The sequence below is a fragment of the Dermacentor silvarum genome, chromosome 1, assembly GCF_013339745.2.
Source record: "Dermacentor silvarum isolate Dsil-2018 chromosome 1, BIME_Dsil_1.4, whole genome shotgun sequence".
Lineage (NCBI taxonomy): Eukaryota > Metazoa > Arthropoda > Arachnida > Ixodida > Ixodidae > Dermacentor > Dermacentor silvarum.
The window spans coordinates 126,248,872-126,269,040 of NC_051154.1; the positions used below are offsets into that span (position 1 = coordinate 126,248,872).

At 46.1% G+C, this 20,169-nt stretch overlaps 1 protein-coding gene across 1 annotated transcript in view; it reads left to right on the forward strand.

Annotated features, from left to right (window-relative positions):
- Window positions 1-20,169, forward strand: part of LOC119457370 (hemicentin-1-like) — a 268,953-nt gene that overhangs the window by 213,294 nt on the left and 35,490 nt on the right. The window contains exon 5 of the mRNA XM_049668104.1: window positions 6,421-6,726. Within this exon, the coding sequence (XP_049524061.1) occupies window positions 6,421-6,726 (306 nt within the window). The remainder of the gene's footprint in view (window positions 1-6,420; window positions 6,727-20,169) is intronic.

Below are 20,169 nucleotides of genomic sequence, written 5' to 3' on the forward strand. Positions count from 1 at the left end.
AAATATAGAGCGAGAGATAAGGTGGTTAGAATGATCACTTCATTTCCTTCTTTAGCCGTTGTACAAATAAAAAAAAATCGGCTTGCTGGTGTTACACCATATAAATCACATTGCACACTAGGAAACGTGGTTGGAGGAGATAGCACGGGCAGAAAATACATGCTTACTATTATTCCCACTGTCTGGCACCCTCGAATAAAGCACGAAACGCTGCAACTTGGGCTGGCTATGCTCGTTATTGGCACGTCTTGAAGTACAGGACAGCGAAAATGGTACATCAAGGTTCGACACGGTCACCAAACAAGGTTAAGCGTGCAAGCATCTTTTACGGCCGCGCGTCCGTCGAAAAAACACCCCTTCATCTTAAAGAGTTTCATGGTACTTGGTACGAATAAGGCGGAAAAGACAGCAACACAAAGAATGCTTTACGGTCTCCTCTGAATAATATTAGGAGAAGGGGCAAACGGGATGGAAGGAGGCATCGTCAGCTGCAGCCTCCAATGAGGTCAGCGAACAAACACTAACCGCGGCACGGGGACGCCCGTCGTCGTCGTCCGTGTCAGCCCCATTGTCAGGGTGGAAGGGTGAAAGCATCGCGGCGGCGTCGTTGCGCAGTCATTGTACGGCGACGACTGGAAATACTCAAGGCGCGAGAAGAGGCGCCGGGCTCGTCTTCTTCTTGTTCTCTCCGACGCGTCAAATTATCTTCTTTGCTGCTCGCACGGTGTGATTTACGAGCGCCTAAAGTTTCGAGCGAGTTTCTTCGCGTCTGCGAGGACATAAATAGTGGCGCCCTCCGTTTGCAGAATCGCGCCCTGGGCGAGCCATTTTCGTTTTCTGCCGTCCCTAGGAAAGAGACAAAGTACTCCGTGGGCGTGTTGCATTGAGCGCCGCGCGCGCGCGCATTGCCCGTCAACAGGGTAATTGCTGGCAGCGCTCCAAGGGGACGCTTCCTGTTTGCCTCGTAACGCGATTACGGTCGGGCGGGGCGACTGGCCACGCCGCGCTGTCCAGGACAAGAACGATCACGCACCCAACGTGCGCCGGACACGTGTGGACAGACGCGCCGTATGCACGGCTGACTCAATAACTGCGACGTCTTTGACTGATTTAATGCTCTCCGCCAAACAACAGCTCGTCCGCGGGTCCCGTTATGGGCGCACAATTGGGCCGCGCGTGGGAAGTAAAATGCTGCAACGAGCTCGCTGTTGGCACAGATGAATCGCACTACAGTTTGCTGTGAAGCTGTCATTAAGGGCGGTCGCGAACAACTAGGAAAAGTTGCGAGAGAAATAAATTTTCACGAATCATGTCTTCGAGGTCACGCCAGTGCAGTTCTCGGTATATTTGGCCAAGACTACTGTCGGTGAATGCAGATTAATGTGGCAAGTCAGAAATGTTTAATTTTAATGTGGCAGGGCAGAAAAAAATCATGATCCATTCAACACTGTGAAGGTGGATGACCAGCGAAGCTGTTTAGCACACGACACAGAGGTGACACAGAATTCTGAACAAAGGTATGAACACATTTATTGTCTCGATCGGTGGTCATCATGAACAAAGGTACGCACACACATTCTCGTATCACCTCTGTTATTATTATATTAATTCCATCATATGCACGGACAGTCCGGACTCCCGAAGAGCAACGCGCCTACGCAAAGCGACGGCAGGAACAGAGATGGCCGGCGGGTGGCAAACACCACCGATGAAGATCGTGCACAAAACACCAAGCGCACGCGGGACGTCGCTCTTCGTAGGCACAGAGACGAGAATGCAATCGTCGCCAAGAGTGCGCACTACACGCAGCCTCCCCATTACGACGAGAGAAGAGAAGTGAAATTCAAAATGGAGAACGGCACCTTGTCATATATATATATATATATATATATATATATATATATATACGCGATGGTGCCGCCGCCCCGGGAGAGCGGCAGGAAACTAGGTACGCAAGCGGTTGGAACGCCGACAAGGAGAGGGCGGTGCGAACGTAGACGTGGCAGACGTGGGTCGGCCTTTTGGGCTAAGAACCGATCGTATACGACCTGTTGTTACCTTTGTTCCTGGGACCTCTTTGGGTCCCATGTGTGACAAGGGTAGTTCAAGGGCGCGTTACAGTTCCCGGAGCCCACCACCCGGAGTCCACAGGGGTATGTGCCATTGCGCTTGGGCCCTTTCTGCACTATCACCAGGATCGGCCCAGTGTTTTGCACACGCACAGCAAAAATGCACGAAAGCCTAGCTATGAACAGCTTCGCTTAAAAGAAGGTTAGAGTTGACTGGAAGATCAGATGGAGACGCTGGAAACCTGCCACTTGCTACTGAATTTAAATTTTCAATAAACACAGAAATCTAGCGCATAAGAAGATGAAACAGATGCTAGACAATGAGAAATAACAGTACATTTAAAATTATACTTATACTAGATGGCAAGGGAAAAGAAAGAGAAAATCTGAAAAAAAAAACATTTGAGACATCCGTCATGAAAGTTACGCTGTCATGAAATATTTAGTGACCTGACTGAAGCACCCTAAAGATCAAAGGTTGAACGAATCAAACGCGATACACGGAGGCCGCTGGCGGCGCTTGTTGCATCGCTGGTGGGCGCTGGAACGCCGAGCTTATGCATTGTGGTGTACGATGAGAGCGAGAGCGTTTGTGATGCATGGTGATTGCATTTGGTTCATGAGCAGATACCCAACATGCGGTCCAAGTATCGCGCTTAAATCGCAGAGAACTGTACGTGTAGTGGCGAGCATTCTGCGGACAGATAACCTTTCAAAGGTATCAGGTAATCACGTGTGATTTTTGTAAAGGCCATTAAAACATCGATCACCTGTTTTGTAGTTGTCCTTGGTACGACGTCCAATGCATCTATCTCCAAACTGGCTGGACTCCGTAACATTTTCTGAGTTTAAAATACGGGGACTGTGGTCACATATGTCGCTGGGGAAAAAAGCTATTCGCCCACTGGTTTGCTCTTGAAGTGCTCGTCCTGAGATGCTCTGGCGTGCACGCAGTGTCACTATCGCCATCTGTATATTCTCCCTTTCTCTTACCCGCTATTTCAAAGTGGCAAACTGAACGCTCGTCTGGATTTGCTCCCTGCCTTTCCTATTGTTGATTTCTTCCTGTCTCTCTCTACGCAATTTGCAGCGCACAACGCGCCGTATTGTGTTTTGATCTCACTTACTTTTATTATGGTATCAAAAAATACAGCCACCATTATATATATATATATATATATATATATATATATATATATATATATTTGTTTTAAGTTTCAGAACACCGTTCATTGTGGAGGCAGTACAGCTGTGGAGTGGGCTCAACTATAGAGATATTTCACAAGAGAACACATGAAAAGCGATTTCACAAATGGTTAAATAATGCTTAAACACATGAAAAAACAATGATCACTTTCACAAATCGCTAATCATTCTGGTGAAGAATGCGCTATCTTTACTGGGTATAAATGTTACCTTAGTCTAGAATCCACGGGGTTCACAAAGGCTTGCGTGTTACTCAGTCGAATGGTTGGCACACCTTCACGCTACAGTTGTGGCTGTGCGGAGTCTATGGAATATTTCATCTGCATCTGTCCTCGCTATGGCGACCACTGCCTTTTACCTTGAACGAAATTAGATCACCTGGATTCAATGGCATTCTCGGTGACAAAGCTACTTGGACCGTGGCTACATGCGTTGCAAGCTCAGAAAGCGATGCGTGCATCTGTAGAATATCGATAGACCTTAATGGCCTACCGTAATCTCTATGTCCATCTCCTGCGTAGGGTAGGAAACCAGACGTCCGTATAATTTTACTCCCTGCCTTTTCTTCCATTTCACTCTTCTTCTCTCTAACTGTTATTCACTAATAATACCCGTTCTATATAAATAATTTATACTTAGTAAAAACACTTGTACCGTAATTTAGGCAGAAAAAAAATATTGAGTACTTTTTTCCGTGTAACGCGGACGTTGTATAATAATGTTAGGCGCTAGCTACGTGGACCAGCCATGTCGAGGCGCTAAACGTCTCAGACGCGGTCAGAAAAATGTCAATGGTAACCTCAGCAACAACAAGCGGCGAGCATTAATGTGGGAAGTAGCCGCGATAATTTTCATCGATGAGCCATCTCATATGTAAAGGGTGCAGGGTATCGGGCGGTTAGCGCCGAGTCAGTCGATCCCTTCGCCCTGGGAAATTTACTCTGGCAGGAGCGCTCGAACGTTCGGCCATGGCGTATGTGCGGGGAAGCAGTCGTGCAGCTGAAATTGGCCGAGCCTGTCGAACGCGCGGGTCACGCACGCCCACACTCGGCACCACGCGGCGACGCAGCTTGAGAGGTGCTTGCGCGTCGTTCTCAGCGCCGGCCCTTCCCTGCCGAGGGCGCGCCCGAGCCCCTCCTCGGCTGGCGCTAAAACCGTGGCCCTTGCCCAATGCCGCACTGGTGCGCTGCTGCTGGAGTCGAATTTATGATTGCGACTCCACGCGTGGCCTTTGCCTTTCCCGTCACGTATCGCCGTGCGCGCTGGTACGCAAGGCTGAGAAACGAGCAGCACTGGCGTGCAGCGCGCACTGTCGTATATCCAGACGTGGTAACGAGCCTTTCCCGCGCATAACGGATATTCACTTTTTTCCAACGCGCCGTGCCAGCGCGCGTCGACAGCTTTTCCAGACGCTGATTGCCGCCGAGGAGGGGAGTCGCGACGCGGCTTGGTTTCTGCCAGGTCGTTTCTTCAACTTTGTAGTTGAGCCACGCCGTGGGAGTTCACCACGTTCGAGAATAAGGGACCTCCAGCGAACGGTGCCACGAGAGTGCGCGGAGGAGAGATAAAGAGCGAAGAACGTGCCCCCTCCCGAAAGCGAGCTGTAGGTTCTCATTTACATCTCCCAGTCGGCGCGAATATGTTGCCTGCCACGTGCGCCGCCTGCCAGGGACAAACATGCTCAAATCCTCTCTTTCCTCGCGGCCTCTCAACCCCCTCCCCTCCCCTCCAGAAAAATAAAGATAAGATGAAAGGTGTGAAACGAAGGCAACCCGGCTGTTGCTGGCAGCACGCGCTAAGGAAGGCAGCAAGAGAGACGTCGTGTCGGAGAAAAAAGAAAGTATGCTCGAGTAACATCGAGAGGAAAGGTGCTAGGAGGCATAAGAAAGGAACCATGGCGGGAATAAGCTGACGGCGGGACGTGGGAACCGTAATCAGCGAAACCTATATTTCCCACTGCAATGCGACACCGCTGGCCGCCTGTCGCGTCGTTTTGGCGCTGCCTAGCAGTCGCCCGGTGCGCTAAGCAGTCGGCTTCCCCCGGTTGTGCGGGCCGTTTGCAGGGCGCGCGCTAGCGGCTGTGCGGTCGCAGGCCCTGCAGGGCACACCGTTGTGCGCCGCTCAATTCGGCGGCGGCTAGCAAAGCAGGCAGGCTTCCGCGTCACGTCCTGCTTGGAGGCCGTCGCTGATGGCTCAGGAAGCCGGATGGATGTCGTGTTGAGCTCTCTTCGGCCGACGTCTTAAGTGCCCGGCTACGAATATTGCTTTGAAAGCAGTTCTCGCGCGCGCCGAACTTTACTTTGTTCTCGCTGCTTTTAGCGCGGGATCTGAGCTGAGAGCTCTGTCGCTGGCGGGACAGAAGGAGCCGGAGAAGGAGGAGAGAAAACAATGGTCACTCGCCAGGCGAGAAATAACCTGGAAGAAAAATAGCCTCGCCGAAATCTCTCCTTTTGTGTGCGTGTTTTGTATTCTCTCATTCGCCGTCATGCCAGCGCGCATTGTGTCCACCATCGATATATCGATCTGTTGCGTAATCAAAGAGGGGCGGGTAATTCTGTATCTCGCAAGTGCACATTGAAGTGAAGGGTGCTCTCCGACGCAGAAATGGCCTCTGTGGCAAGGCGGCAGTTCTAGAGCAATTCCGTGCTTTGGAATTCCGTTGCCGTCCGGCCAAGCGAACGTTCGTGGCCGCGGATCCGATGTACGTTAAAGAATCACGGGCGTGATCTTTTGGTATACGTTCAAAGCTGCTATTCTTGTATATTTCAGCTGATTTAGCAACTTTCCCGCCGGTCGGACTTTACTTTCATTGCCTGGTTTTGGTGAATATACGAATTAATTAAGCAGCCGTATATTCAGGAGCTACAGAGCTTGAGCGATGCCCGGACTAGCTTTTTTACTCTATCACTTGACAAATACCTTCCAGCACTGCCTGCCCCCGTTCGCACGGAACAGTTGGGGTAAAGGCCATTAAAACGTATAAATGTTTCGACTGATATTCTACCACAACCATGCGGCGAATTGTCAAGAATATGCAATTTTCTTGTGTTCTGTGGCGCTTTCTTCTAGGACGCAATTGACCTTTTTATCTCCCCCCCCCCCCCCCCTGCCCTTCCTCTCGCCCTATGTTTTCTACGACGTACAGTGAAGCCCGCGCGCGCGGTCATCCGGGGCAAGCAAGATTTCTTGTCAGCCGAGTTCCGTGCCGAGGTGGAGTGCGAGGCCGAAGGCTCCCTGCCACCGGCGCTCGTTTCCTGGTGGCTGGATGGCGTGCGCCTGAATGCGTCGCTCGCTCAAACACGGCTGTCGGCAGGCGGCAACGTGACCACCTCGCTGCTTGGCTTCGTGCCCAGGGCCCGGGACAACGGCCGCCAGCTCAGGTGCGTCGCCACCAACCCCAGGATGCCCGGACACGACCAAGTGGCCGACAGCTGGGTGCTACAGGTGCACTGTGAGTAGCATTTCTTTGTTACCACGGGGCAGCACGGGAGAATCGTTATATCCAGTAGAAAATATGAGCATACATAACGAATACAATGGTCCCTTGGTAACGAATGCGAGTATACTTGCTAGCGCTACCTCTAAAGACGCGTTTGGTCTTCAGAACTTCCACCAAGCTACAGGTTAAGCTATGCTAAAATGGCGTCCAACAAGGTCGGCTTTTTAAGAAAATAACGCATTCATGGCTAGCCATTGGTTAATTGAGCAAACATTTTTGCTAGCTGTTCGGCAATGCCAGTAAGCAACTGCTTACTGTCTTCCTGCCAACAGCTTAGTGATTTTTCTTTAATTACATGATCATTAGCCCTGGTGCCTTGCACATGGTGCCACCGAATAGAACTGGAAGACGTAGCTATTTGTGATAACAGTGAGCAAGAATGGTGCCTGAGCAAGGTGCGATTATGAAGTTCCAAGTATGTTCACCATTTGCTCTTACAGTGCTTTTGTGGTAAACGCGTGTCTGCGTACGTTATTCTGCCAGTGCCTTTGTTCGCAAAAACTGCTCTGCATTGAGCCACTGACAGGGAGTCCAAGCAAACTACTAAAGACGAGTTCAAGTGCGGCCCTGAAAACTAATGTAAAACGAGGAATCAGAAAACACGTTGTCGAACAGATAATACCATGCAGTATTTTCAGTACGCAATAATTGAAGAGGCCGAATGAACAGAACAGTTGACGCTAAAACAACAATTTTTTGTTACATTCTGAAACTTTATAGCGTTGTAATGTAACCTTCTGGCCGACGTGCCTAGTACGAGTACTTTGCTAGTATGTTTGGAGCATCTTCGCGGAAGCTCTCAAGTAGTGGAAAAAGTAAAATGCCTCCTTGTTTTACTGAATTACCCAAACGACTGTAGTAAATTGATCCTTTAACTTCTTCCCCTCAGCCGACGTTCGAAGGAGAGAGTTCTTTTACTACAATATACATTCATCCGTTAAATAAAGGCTTTCTATAGACACACCAAGGAAACTATTGCAAGAGAAAGAGAAGAACAAATTAAATGTTCGACAACCACAATAACCTCGCTAATCGTTATTTCAAGTTTTAGTAAAACTAATATTTATGCGTAAAAAAGACATAAACATAGGTGGCCGTTTGTTCACGATCTCATTAATTTTATTATAATATATGTGAGTTAAATTTGCATGAAACGTTTATCAAAGCTTAACAATAGTCGTGGTTCTTTGGGAGTAAGAATGTGTCGCACCGACTAATTTGCTGTAAAAGGTAAATGATAATCCGGGCTCCCAAGAAAGACGAAATTAACAATACTAGACCTTAAAACAGCACTTAGTGGCTCTGTATCGCTTCATAAGTCATTTTATTCTTACGTATTTATATACGGTATCGTATCTAGACAGTATGATCAATATACTTTAATATACTTCAGCGTATATGCAGCAATGGACAGGGTATTATTTTTAGGATTAACCGATATAAAAAGCGCATGCCGCAAATACCGCAACTTGGCCTTTTCGAGGGGACTATACCGGGTGAGGTGGACATTACTTGCACAAGAAAACAGCTACGTTCGGTTAGCTAACTATAAATATTCAACGAATAACTATTATTCGATTTAGTGCGCAAGTTTCCCTTTGCGAAATTGAAGTCGAGCAGTAGTGACATAATATCCGTTTAGCAGAAGACCCAAGGCTACCACTACTTTCGAGATATTATTCCTCAAAATCTGTTTAAAAATGCGCTCCACCTATGGTCATCACGAACTGCTTGCGGGGTGCTTTTGGGAAATTTAACTAGAATCTCAACGTATTTCATAGCAAATATTAAGGACGGGTATCTCGAAAGTAGTGCTAGCCTTATAATCCCGCTAAGACACGATTTCATTAGGGCTGGGCTTCAATTTCACGATTGCAACGCGCGCCTTCTGTGTTTAAAAAAAAAAAGCATTCGAACTAAAAAAAAAAAAGGAAACGAAAAGCAGCAGTACGTAGAGTACGTCATATCTATACATGCTACGTGTACAAGAGCATCATAGATATGTGTAACAGTGGATAAGAGCACATGCTCAAGGACCCTACACATCCACGAGACAAGGAGTACCTGGCGCCGCATTCGTGCTGCGATATCTCCTTTTTTGTCATATATACAACAAAAAAACAAGCTATTTAATTTATTGCTGTTGATAGAGGCTCAGAACTTAGTGATGAATGCCAGTGACTAAACATCTGCGAGAGATGTGTAATGCGAGATTAGACGGCAGAGTAAGGAGGAAGCTGGGGACGCGGAGCCACGTGAGAATAATTCTTCACTTTATGGTGCTGTGTCTGACTAGTGAGCAAGATCTGGCCAGCGCTACGTCCCCGAGCGGTAGGACCTCGAGCTAGCATCGCATCTTTTGATAATGCAACTAAGCATCGCAAACTATATAAAGGTTGTAATTTTATCAGAGCTAAAGTTATTGAATAGAATTAATAAAAATATTTCAAAACCCCTGTTATTGGCGTTCATTCCGAACTGGCAGTGGGTATCGATTGCACATTACAACGGCATATGTGACCTTTAGGCGTCATTGTTACAGTATTTTTCTCTGTGATTGCATCGGAACGGTGCGCTGGCATGGCACACCCAAAAATGCTGCTGAGCAATATCGACAAGGAACAAAAACTGTGTATTCATATGAATGCGACGGTATAAATGATTTCTCTTTCGTGAACCACAAAATTGACACCTTCTTTGAATGCGCCTATGTAAGTTAGGAAACCGTGCTCAAGAAACCACAGTTCTCACTCACCTTGCGTGCATCCTCGACAAGCGAACGATGCATGCAGACTTCTATAATAAAAACAGCCATACTGCAAAAGAAAATTAAAAAGCCTTAAAGTAACGTCCGCTCCGCCCAGTGGCTGTTTCGCTGCTGAATTACGCAAGGTGTGCATGGGGGAGGCCGTTTGCTGAAAAAAAAAGAAATGCGAAAAAAAGAGCTATATGACACGTCCCGTCTACACAACAGGAGTCTAAATGCGCACTTAGGTTCGTCTTTAATTTACGCCCCCCCCCCCCCCTTCCACACAGACACACATGCACAAAAGATATCAGAACTAATCCATCACGTAGGCCACAATTAGAGGGAACAAGATAAAGTATAGCAACATTTATGACACTTTTTTTGGCAGCCCACGTTCGCAACTGTGTAGGGGTTTCAAAATTAACTGCACACTGCACCAGCAGCCCTGTGTGCAACGACATACCGCATGATGAGTTCCACAAGGACAACTACACTTGAAGTTCCACTGCTGGAAAACGGTAGGAAATTCTTGGAGTAATTCCCGTGAATTATAAAGCCTTCGAGCTCTGTGTGCACAATTGTGCACGTCAATATAGTACATGACAAGGTGATGAAAATAATGATATTCAAAATTTGACGCAAAATTATTGAAACGCTTCTGATTGGACGTGTGCTGCAAGTTTGATTAATGTGTTAATTGTGTTTTAGCAGAACGAGTTGGGAGGCAACTGTCTGGGTATTTGTATCAGTGTGTCATCATGTAGCGAGTTCACTTTTTCCTTCTTGTTCACGATGTTTTACATCCAGCATATATTTTAAGTGGCAGGATGTGTGCTTTCCAAGTATGCTACATATGAAATAGTGGATGCTCTCATATGTAGCGTTGCCGTAGAGGGTTGTTGCATAGACTTCATGTCTGATCACTTTCATCGGGAGTTGCATGCTACGCAAGCCACCATACGATTGCCTAAAAAGTGCACATTTCTCTGTTTGCATCACATCAAATTTAGTTATTATCGTCCACAGCACCAATAAATCGACTCTGGTGATAACGTAAGGACAACTACAACACTGCCCAAGTAAGTGACGCAAGGCGCACAAAAGTCTATAAGACACATACAGTTCTATCGGCTTGGTTATATGTCTCTTATACACATGTGCTATGAAGGCTATGAAGGCTATGAAGCAGTAAGATACGTTTCTGTATGTGTATGTGCGTCTGTATGGGTGAGCTCGTGTGTGTGGGTGCCTGCCATACAACAGTCGAACGCAGAGGGTAAAGGCGGCGACATTGTGTGCTGATTTTCTCTTAGTGTCACCAAAATAGTTGTGAAAGTTTATAAGGTTTGATGAAAGGGAAGAGACACCGACAAAGGCGAAAAATTATCAAGTTCAAGTTATCGGTACTTTTTCTCCTTGTTTTCATCTTTGTCAGCGCCGTGCTGTTTTATAACGATACTTACCGACCAGACTAGATTTCATTAGTTTCAGGACTACTTCTATTGACGGTTAGATTCGCTCGTCGAGAGCGCCCGAAATGATCGAAGTGAAGAAATTGGATTCATTGCGCCATTATGTCCCAGTGACGGCAACAGCAACATGACGACAGCACAGTGCGGTCGGAGAAGCACACGAGATTCCATTGTATGGCGCCAGAGCGTGCATAGTCGGAATGCGGGTCTGGGTTTCGTAACTCGATCCAGCCTGAGCCGCTCGTTCACGACGGCTCGGGCTGCGGAAGGCTGCGGAAGGGCGGCGATAGAGTGGTTGTTCTCGTACTCGCTTCGAGATTGGCCGTTATCAGTACAATCGAATACACGGGAGTTCAATGTACTTATGCATCTTTCTGCATGAACGCAAGCAAGGGCGTTGTCGCCGTCCTCGCTGTCCGTGGAATGGCCTATATTATGGCGTATTAAATTAAATGGTAAACAGGTTGAACGTATTTTACTCCGTAGTCTTGGCATGGCATCGCCTGCCTTCGGTGTGTCCGTATAGCGGCACACAAGTAACATATGATGTTGTCACGGTTGAAACGCGTTACCCAGAGGTTGGCGTCTTAATGTGTAGTGATGTACGATATTGAAAAAGTAACGTACTGTGCAAGATGTAAGAAGAAGGGCGAAAAGAAAGATAGAACAGGGCGCAGACTGCCAATTTTTTATTGCTATAAACGACAGGAAGTCAGTATAAAGGCAAACATGTAAAGGCATGAAATGCCCAATATATTTTGGCCGTAATTGCAGTCATCGGGGAGCGTAAAATAGAAGCGCCGGTACCGGGTGTTGCGACGTCGTCAGAATTACGCTCCAACCCTGATTCCCGCTGTGCTATTAGAGCATAAAGCAGTCTTTCAAGCTAGTGTACAGTACAGACGCCGGGGAATGAGATACCCTTTATATTGTTAGAAATCCTTGCTTATTTTTCGCTAAATTCTGATCATACCTTAAGGGATTGCACATGCGGGCAGACTATGCGCAAGAGAAAGCAGCCAGTTTCCATCGCGACGTTGTTCATTCGAGCTTTTCGTGTTGCAGAGCTTCAGCCCTCACTATCTGTGAGGTGCGAGAGCTTTCTCTTTTTGTTATTGCCTGGTGTGGTTTCACCATAAACGACGGCAACGAATGGTGCTACAAACGGTAGGGACGGGAAAAAAACACGGCGTAGAAATAAATAAAGGCAACCAAACGAGCCGCACCCGAAGAGACCCCAGGGCAGATTCCATTCTAATGGCTTCGCCACTCCCCCAGCACACTTGGCCCTATCGACCGGAGTCGGCGCCAAATTAACCGCTTTCGCCTGCATTCCGATTTCAGCACTCAATCCTGCTGCGGTGGCTTCTTTGAGCTAGAAACCCCTTTGCTTCATTGAAACACATTCTTTGTCGAACCCGGAATGAATATTGAAGCTAGCGCCCCGAGGACGAATGTCTATTTCTGTTTTTTTTTTGCGCTACCTTGCTGTGCTGGAAACACGACAGCTATGGCAGTCGTTAAGGCTGATGCGGGCCCAGTCCCGGCATCGCTCGCCGTCGCCAGCGAAACGGGCTCCGAAAGACGGTAACTAGCGAGCGCTGCAGTACAGGCGGCACCGAAGCTGAGACACACCGTTTTGTTTCGCGCTCCAAGCCTTGAGAGTGCTCGTTCCTTTACAGTCGCTGATAATCAGAGAGTACTTTGCTGAGATGTCGAGACAAAGGAAAAGCCTACAAAGTTATGTTTAAAAACAACAACAAGTAGACTAAGAGACATAAAAACTAAAGAAGTTTAATGGCCAGGCAGAAGAAGGTGGTGAGCCGGAATAAAATTCGTCTTGCTGTTTTACAGTCGGGAGGCTGCCAAAGGGAGTGCGCACATCTAGATTCGCGTATGTGCATATGTACTGCTCATTTTGCCACAGCATGGAAGACAGTACAAGCAAGCCGAAAAGTGGAAACCGAGAGTGGCATTTGCCGCCGGCGCTCACGGTTAGGATGCAATGCCCTGATAGGCTGGCCCTATGCCAAAGCATGCCTGCTCTGCTGACCCTGTACATGAAACGATAACGCCTTGTTCTGTTCCCAAACAACAGAAAGTACTCCCGCAGGAATATATAACGCTAAAGTGCGTATCAAAGGCCCGTATTTTTACCGTCGTTCACGATGTCAACAGTATATTCATATAAGTTCGGTGCGTGTTCTAACCGACTGGTCTGGTCCGATGTTGCTTTGCGTGGCACGCCTGAACGCGTCTCGTTAGCTTCTTTATTGTATAATTCGCGTCCTAAGGTTCTGTCTAGGAACTATGTCGAATAACGCAAACTAGCGGCCACACTGCGATGTCTTAGCAAACGGGGACCGAATTCAGAAAAGCTTAATAGTGTAAGCATTTCATGCCTGCCCAACGAGGAAACCCATCCATCCTTCCGTCTGTCACGTAAGACGAATAGCCATAGAGAAATTAATTTATTAAAGAAAAAAAAAAGCTAGCGTAGCTTGCACTGGAGGCGCAATGCTAAAGAGACAGCGGAGCTGGTGGGCACCTAGCTAGTCCGGGCTTTTGGGCTATAGGCTAAGCACTACCAAGTCATCCCCAGCATTTTCGGGAATTTATTAATTATTGATCGAGTATTGATTAGGTATTGATTGGCTATCGATTGGCTATCACACGGTATTGGCTACGTATTCGGGCTAGGCTAAGCACTATCAAGTCATCCCCAGCATTTTCCGAAATTTATTGACTATTGATCGATTATCGATTAGCTGTTGATTGGCTATCGATTCGCTATCGATGACTGACTAAGCTTAAGTAGTCCTAGCCATGCTTAGCTAGACTTAGCCAGGGTGAGCTTCGCTAATTCACAGGCGTATGTGCCATTGCACTTGGACCCGTTCTGCACTACCGCCAGGATCGGCCCACATTTTTTGTGGACGACTAACCGAATAACGGCCGGCTTAAACAGCTCCGCTGTTAAATTAAAATAAATTTGAAAGAAAACACGTTGGCGGTGGTGAGTTTCGAACCTTCGATCCCACGCTCAGAAGCCAAGTGTCTAACTATGCCGGTATTTTGTAGCGATGCCTTTCCGATGCTAATGTATTTTCGCGCTTTTAGAGCTTCGTCAGTGGTCAGAGCGATGGTCCGCTCACGTTATCAACGGGATCAGCCGGCCATGAGCGGTGGATGATAAGACTTGTATAGAATCAAGCATAACGCATCGCTACAAAAATACCGGCCCTACTGGGTTACGCCCACGCTCGCACCACGCTTGCAGAAGGTTAATACATCTGAACCATCTGAATGTGTTGTACCGGCGGTACAAAACAAATTTTAAAGGGGAACAGTTTCTATGAAGGCATTGTTTAAAGATTTCGTGATGGTGGAATAAAAGCCATCTCTACGACCACATGTAGAGCCGACTTGGAGCATTGCAGACATCAGGAAAATTCCGATTTTGCGAAAATTTAATTCCAAAAACGTTCCCCTCCCCGATGCGCTTCGTTGGTCGCGGAATGCGCCTTCCGTTGGGGATTTCCTTCACCGAGCAGAATGCCACCGACCTCTGAGGGCTTATGCGCTTCAAGTCACGCAACACAGACAGATAAGCAGTCAATGAGCTGATAAGGGTGATAGGGAGTGATAAGGGGTGTATGGGTCTCATCACGGTTGATAATGATTCGACGCGTATGGATAAAGTTCTAAAGAGCGATAAGGCTTTATAATGGTCGGATCAATTTTGATAAGATTAATAAGTGCCGATAAGAGTGTATAAGAGTCGGATCAAGACCGAGAAGGTTGATAAGGACCGATAAGATTAGATTAGAGTTTAAATATGTCAGGTAAAGCTGTTAAGGACAGATAAAGGTTGATAACGATCGGATCGATTGCTATAAGGTTGATACCGACTGGTAAGGGTTGATAAAGCTCGGATCTAGACCGATAAGGGTGTAAAGGGTTCATACTGGTCGGATCAAGTTTTATAACATTACAGAGTCTTAGAATAGGGGCCCCAAACGTTTTGGGGCCCCAAAGAAATAGCGTCGACACCACTGCGCATGCGTGAGGCGCTAACTGGGTTTGGGTTTTGCGCTGGGCACGCTATTTCACCGATTTAGCGGGAGCCCCAAAAGCAGCCCAAAAAGCTTTGCGTCAACAAACATGGCGGCACCCATCGAAGCGATGGCTCTCCGAGTACCAAACTCGGCTTGATTCGTGGTAACGCGTGAAGTTCGTAAGGTAGGAGAAGTGACTGCGGTTATCGCTTTCTCTCAACTAACGCGTGTAATGAAGATTGATTCATTAGACGCCGCTGATTCTGAATTCGATTCTCGATTTCATGGCTCGTAGGCCTAACATGGATTAGCTTGGCTGGTGAAGGCACGTCAAGTTGGTTACTCAAAATTAGGCGCAACAAATCGCTTGCTGCTAATAGAATAACCTCTCAATTGTAATTAAACACAAAACTACGGAAGTCAAAATTACTCTTCCTATCATAAAATGGCATAGTTTATTTTAATATTTATAATAGTTTTTCTTTGACACCTATTCTAAAACTCTTCACTCTTGCATGCCCCAACGCTAACACCCGCGAAGCTCTTTGGGGCCCCAAACATTTGGGGCCCCTATTCTAAAACTCTCTATTGATAGTGAAACCGGACTGCGTGGCGATGAGCAAGCGGCACAATGCTTACGCATACTTAGAGAACACCCTGAGGCGTTTCTGCGTGAATTTTTTTGTTTGTAAGTGCTCTTTTCAATTTGCTGTTCGCCTTCACTAAAATAATGTCGAGTATCATGATTGGCTGAAAAATTCTCTTGTGAACAGTTGTAACGCAAGATTTTGTGAATACGGGCCCACATGTTTTTTGCTTTCCGAGGAACGTGGCCACGGATGCCACGAAATGAATGTGTAAGCTTGTATTCAGGAACAGCACACCGTAGTCTCGGAACCTCCGGTACTCGCAGAGGCATGACATCTAGTGCGACTGTTTCATATTACTAAAACTGTTGCATTTTAATGCCGGAAAGGAAGCACCTACTTAATCTTCTTATATCCATTCTATACCTCCTCGAGCACTTAATTGTTTCTTGTATCCACGATCAGCTGTGCTGCATTCCCATCCGATTATTTTCGTATTCTTACTACACCCTGCGGGCGCACAAAACCACTTTACTTTCTGTGATTTTCCTGACTCACTACGAAATGGTAGCTACCATTGCTAACCGTGCTGGTAAGCTTGTCATAATGAACTGGTAAAGTTCGCGAGAAATTTCTCGCCTCTTATACGCACCACTGAGTGCCCCACGAAGCGCATTTCACCGTGAGCTACTCCAAATGCCTTATTCTATCTTCCGGCGGCAGGTATCTACGCCGGCTGTGCTATTGCTTCATGTATATTTCATCAGTGCGCTTCATAGATGGACTTTCCGTGCAGTAGCGTGGGACTTCGTAAATAAATCTACAAAATGTTCAAAAATAATTTAAAAAAAACAGCCTTCCCTGGTTATACTGTATGATTGGTATATCGATTTTCGTTGTACAGTGCTTAGAAAGAAAAATGGGCCACAGCTCATAAAAAAACTGATATCATTATTCAACTGCTTCCATGCGTCTTTGCCGTGTCTGAAACGGAGTGGCAATAATAATATTGGTTGCGATCATCTGTTATAGATACCATTTATTTTCACAATAACGCAGGAAGAAGTTTGCTGAAGGAAACCGAATTTCCAGCGAATCCGCTTGAACAAATAGTTATTCCTTTTCGCACCCAACCGCCTATTGTTTTCTTTGCCTCATGCGCATAATTTTCGCCTTGACTTGAAGCCCACTTTGGCTTCAATACAAAGGTTATTCAGATTGTGGCGTTTTATTTTCCCCCTTGTGTTGTTATTGTCTGAGTTACCCGATGCAAAGCGAACATTGTATTCAGAAAAAAAAAAACAGCCGTTTAACATATAAACTGGCAAAAATACAACAGTTGAAGCGCTGCCACCAATTCGATCGCTGTCTCACCAGGACTTATATCAATACGAAGAAAAGTAAGCGCTGTGAATAAATTTTGCAGTGGGAGATCCTCAATTTGTCCGCATATATTTACTCCGTTGGTACTGGAAAGCGGCAAAGACGACCGTTATGCGCGTATCGTCTATTTGTTCAGTGTAAGAAACACGTTTCCGTGGAAGCATTTCCCGCCAAACTTTTGATGTTAACAAGGAGCCATAAATGTCCTCGTGTGCATAGCGAACTACAGTGGAAGAATATTCGAGACTGAGGAAAACCCGATTTCGTCAATTAAGCAACCATTTCTCGTACAAAAACACTTGCCCTAAGTACGAGGACCAACGATAAGTTCTAGGAAACCCGGAGACGAATTAACAAATCTTTTCGTTCGTAAATGCTGTCCGTAATATTCCCGGGTGCCTTCGCTAATATTTAGTGCTGTGCGAATTTTTGAGATTTAATTAAATACGAATTAAAATGCGCCAGAAGGGAATCGAATGAAATCGAATACGTTTCGAATGTTTTTCGAATTATGAACAGTGGTTTTCACCATTATTGTAAACCAATGTTCAAATGCTGGTATTGCTGACTTTAGCAGGTTTCTGTCATTAAATTGCACGTTATGAAGCCTTGCTTATTAAAACTCAAATTGAGCATTAGGAACAGCATGTGGTTTGCTCGCATACCCAAGATTTCTCTCTAAGTAGGAACGATAGCGGTTAAGCCGGTGCAGTCTGGCTCCCTGAGCGACGTGACCTGCGTCGCTGCGCAACTTGTCATGTTTTATGCCTATTATGGCAGCGGGGATGAAATTTATCATGCTTTCGTGCCAATAATATGTTTGATTGAGTACTCCTGACGATCCTGAACTATTACGAAACTATTCGAAAACTATTTGTATTTGTGAATAGTGATTATTCGATTGCGAGACCGAATCGAATAGGACAACATTCGATTGGTTATACGAAAGTTTAGAATATATTCGCACACATTTATTAATGTAATGTCGAACATCATGAGAGGGTGGCATCGGCTTTTGCAAATAATTTAAGCGTAAGAACATTTTTTTTGTGTATACGCGTATCCCTGGGTCCGAATTCAAAAAGCTTTTTGTTATTAAGCGCTTTTTGTTATTGGCCCGCTACCTTCGCTGATACTGTGCCCAGCACCAGGGTTGGCTGGAATTTCTTTTAGCGGCAATTCTATCGTAAGAGGTTTGTGTGAATATGGGCCTAGGTTATTTTTCTGCAAGACGTACGCAATGTAACATCACCCCGTGAACGTCACACTCATTTCGCCAGCTTTTAGTGGTCATAAATGGTGGTTCAGAAGATCTTAAGATTTGTATTTGTATTTTCTTCGGACATAGATCCACCTTGATGGGCGTAATTAAATGTCAAAGATGGAGTAATATAAAGCCGGCTGAATACTAAGGGCTTGTACAGCAGCTACCTGAGAGTGGACACTCGACAGAAAACGTTTTCCGCAATCGCTACAGGGAAGGTGAAGCCCCTGCTGGAGCATTGGAAAATCGGAGCTAGCGAGAATGACTCGTTAAGCTAACTGATTACCGTAGTAAACTACTCAATGTTTTAAAGAGTCTGAGTCTGTCATTTTTCACTTTCTGATAGCCTGGAGTCTCTGTTAAAAGTGGTTTAACTTGTCTTCAGACACGTAAAGAGACCAGAGTCTCGTCACACGCTAAATGTGCGCAGTTGAAGGACAGCAGAAATTATTAAGTCAAAGCTGCCTTCACAATCTGGTGGGTGGCATTAATTAGAGCTGTAATGTGTTTGAAGTTTTACTAGCGCATTTACACCACGTAGAGTACGAACAAAATTGAAATCACAAGAAAACGAGCACTGCTGGGACTTTTGGGAAGGTGCTGCTTGGAACCTACAAAGTCAGCGGCACTAACCCGCGAATATTTTGAACTATGCATTTGGGCATCTTGCTGTAGTCAAAAGATCACGAGAAACCACAAGGCACTACAGAACCCATTGGTACCAGTAGGGTTGTAAAATGAGAACGCAGTTTGTTATTTATTTGTTTGTAGTATATTTCGCAGGTAGCATATAATAAAACAGTTGAATGCGTACGCGACATTGCATTTGCCAAAAACATGAAAGGAAGGCTGTCGTTCAGAGTGGTGTTGATTAAATCAAGATGTTTGACGTCATAAAGGGGGGTGGCTGTAAGCCAGCCTTTTAATGTGAATCATAATACGGCTCACTCCCCGAGTTTCTTGAAGACAAGGTCTTCTCTGGCGAGTTCATATTGATTTGGGGTTCGTGGGATTTTAGTATCTAACCACTTTCGCCTAGTAAATTAGACAAGTTTAGGCCTTATAGTGCCCTTAGGACCACAAGAAAGGCGTCAAAATGAACTGCAAAAGGGATCGACGTTGGGCTAGTTGGCGTCCCGTTTGATAGGGGGAACAGCGCGTAAGACGAGGTCTAAAGATCGAGAACAGAGCGCATATGTTGTCTATCTTTCTTAGTCCTCGTCATATGCGCGGTTTCCTCGTCAAAATAAAGCTTAGAAAAAAATATCTGCCAAGTTAGTGTATAGCTATGCACGGAGCAGTAATAACGTGTAATAAGCGAACAATGACCGAAATCAAATTCAGATGCGCTTGTTCATACTGTGCGCGCCTAAAACCGGAACCGGAAGTGACGCGTTACTCAAAGAAAAATGTGGTCCGATCCCGAAAGAAGACAGTGTCCAAAAAGAAAAAAAAAGGGAAGGAAAACTAACGGTTAATTAAATGGTTGATGCAAGAGTAACGTGGTACTAAAGCAGAGTAAGGTGGCCTAGGGGAAGTTAAGGAGACTCAACAGCGGTTGGCATCGAAGGAAGAAAGACAAGGTCTTTTGAGGGAGCCTCTCTTCCCTCCCGAATTACAAACATGGAAAAACATGAAACAACAAACGACATGGTACACTATATAGTGCTTCCCGGAAAAACTTGTCTTTCTTCGATGTCAACCAGTGTGGAGTCACTTTGTTGTTTTTTTTTTTCGTAGGACTCCCAGGTAGCCTCAGTCACAGCCTCAATAATAATAAAAGACTACGTCGTCCGAACCTGGGATCCCAGCGCAGGAGCACGATGCTCTATCTGTTAGACCGCTGACACATGCGGGCACAGACGCATTCTCTCTACCCTGA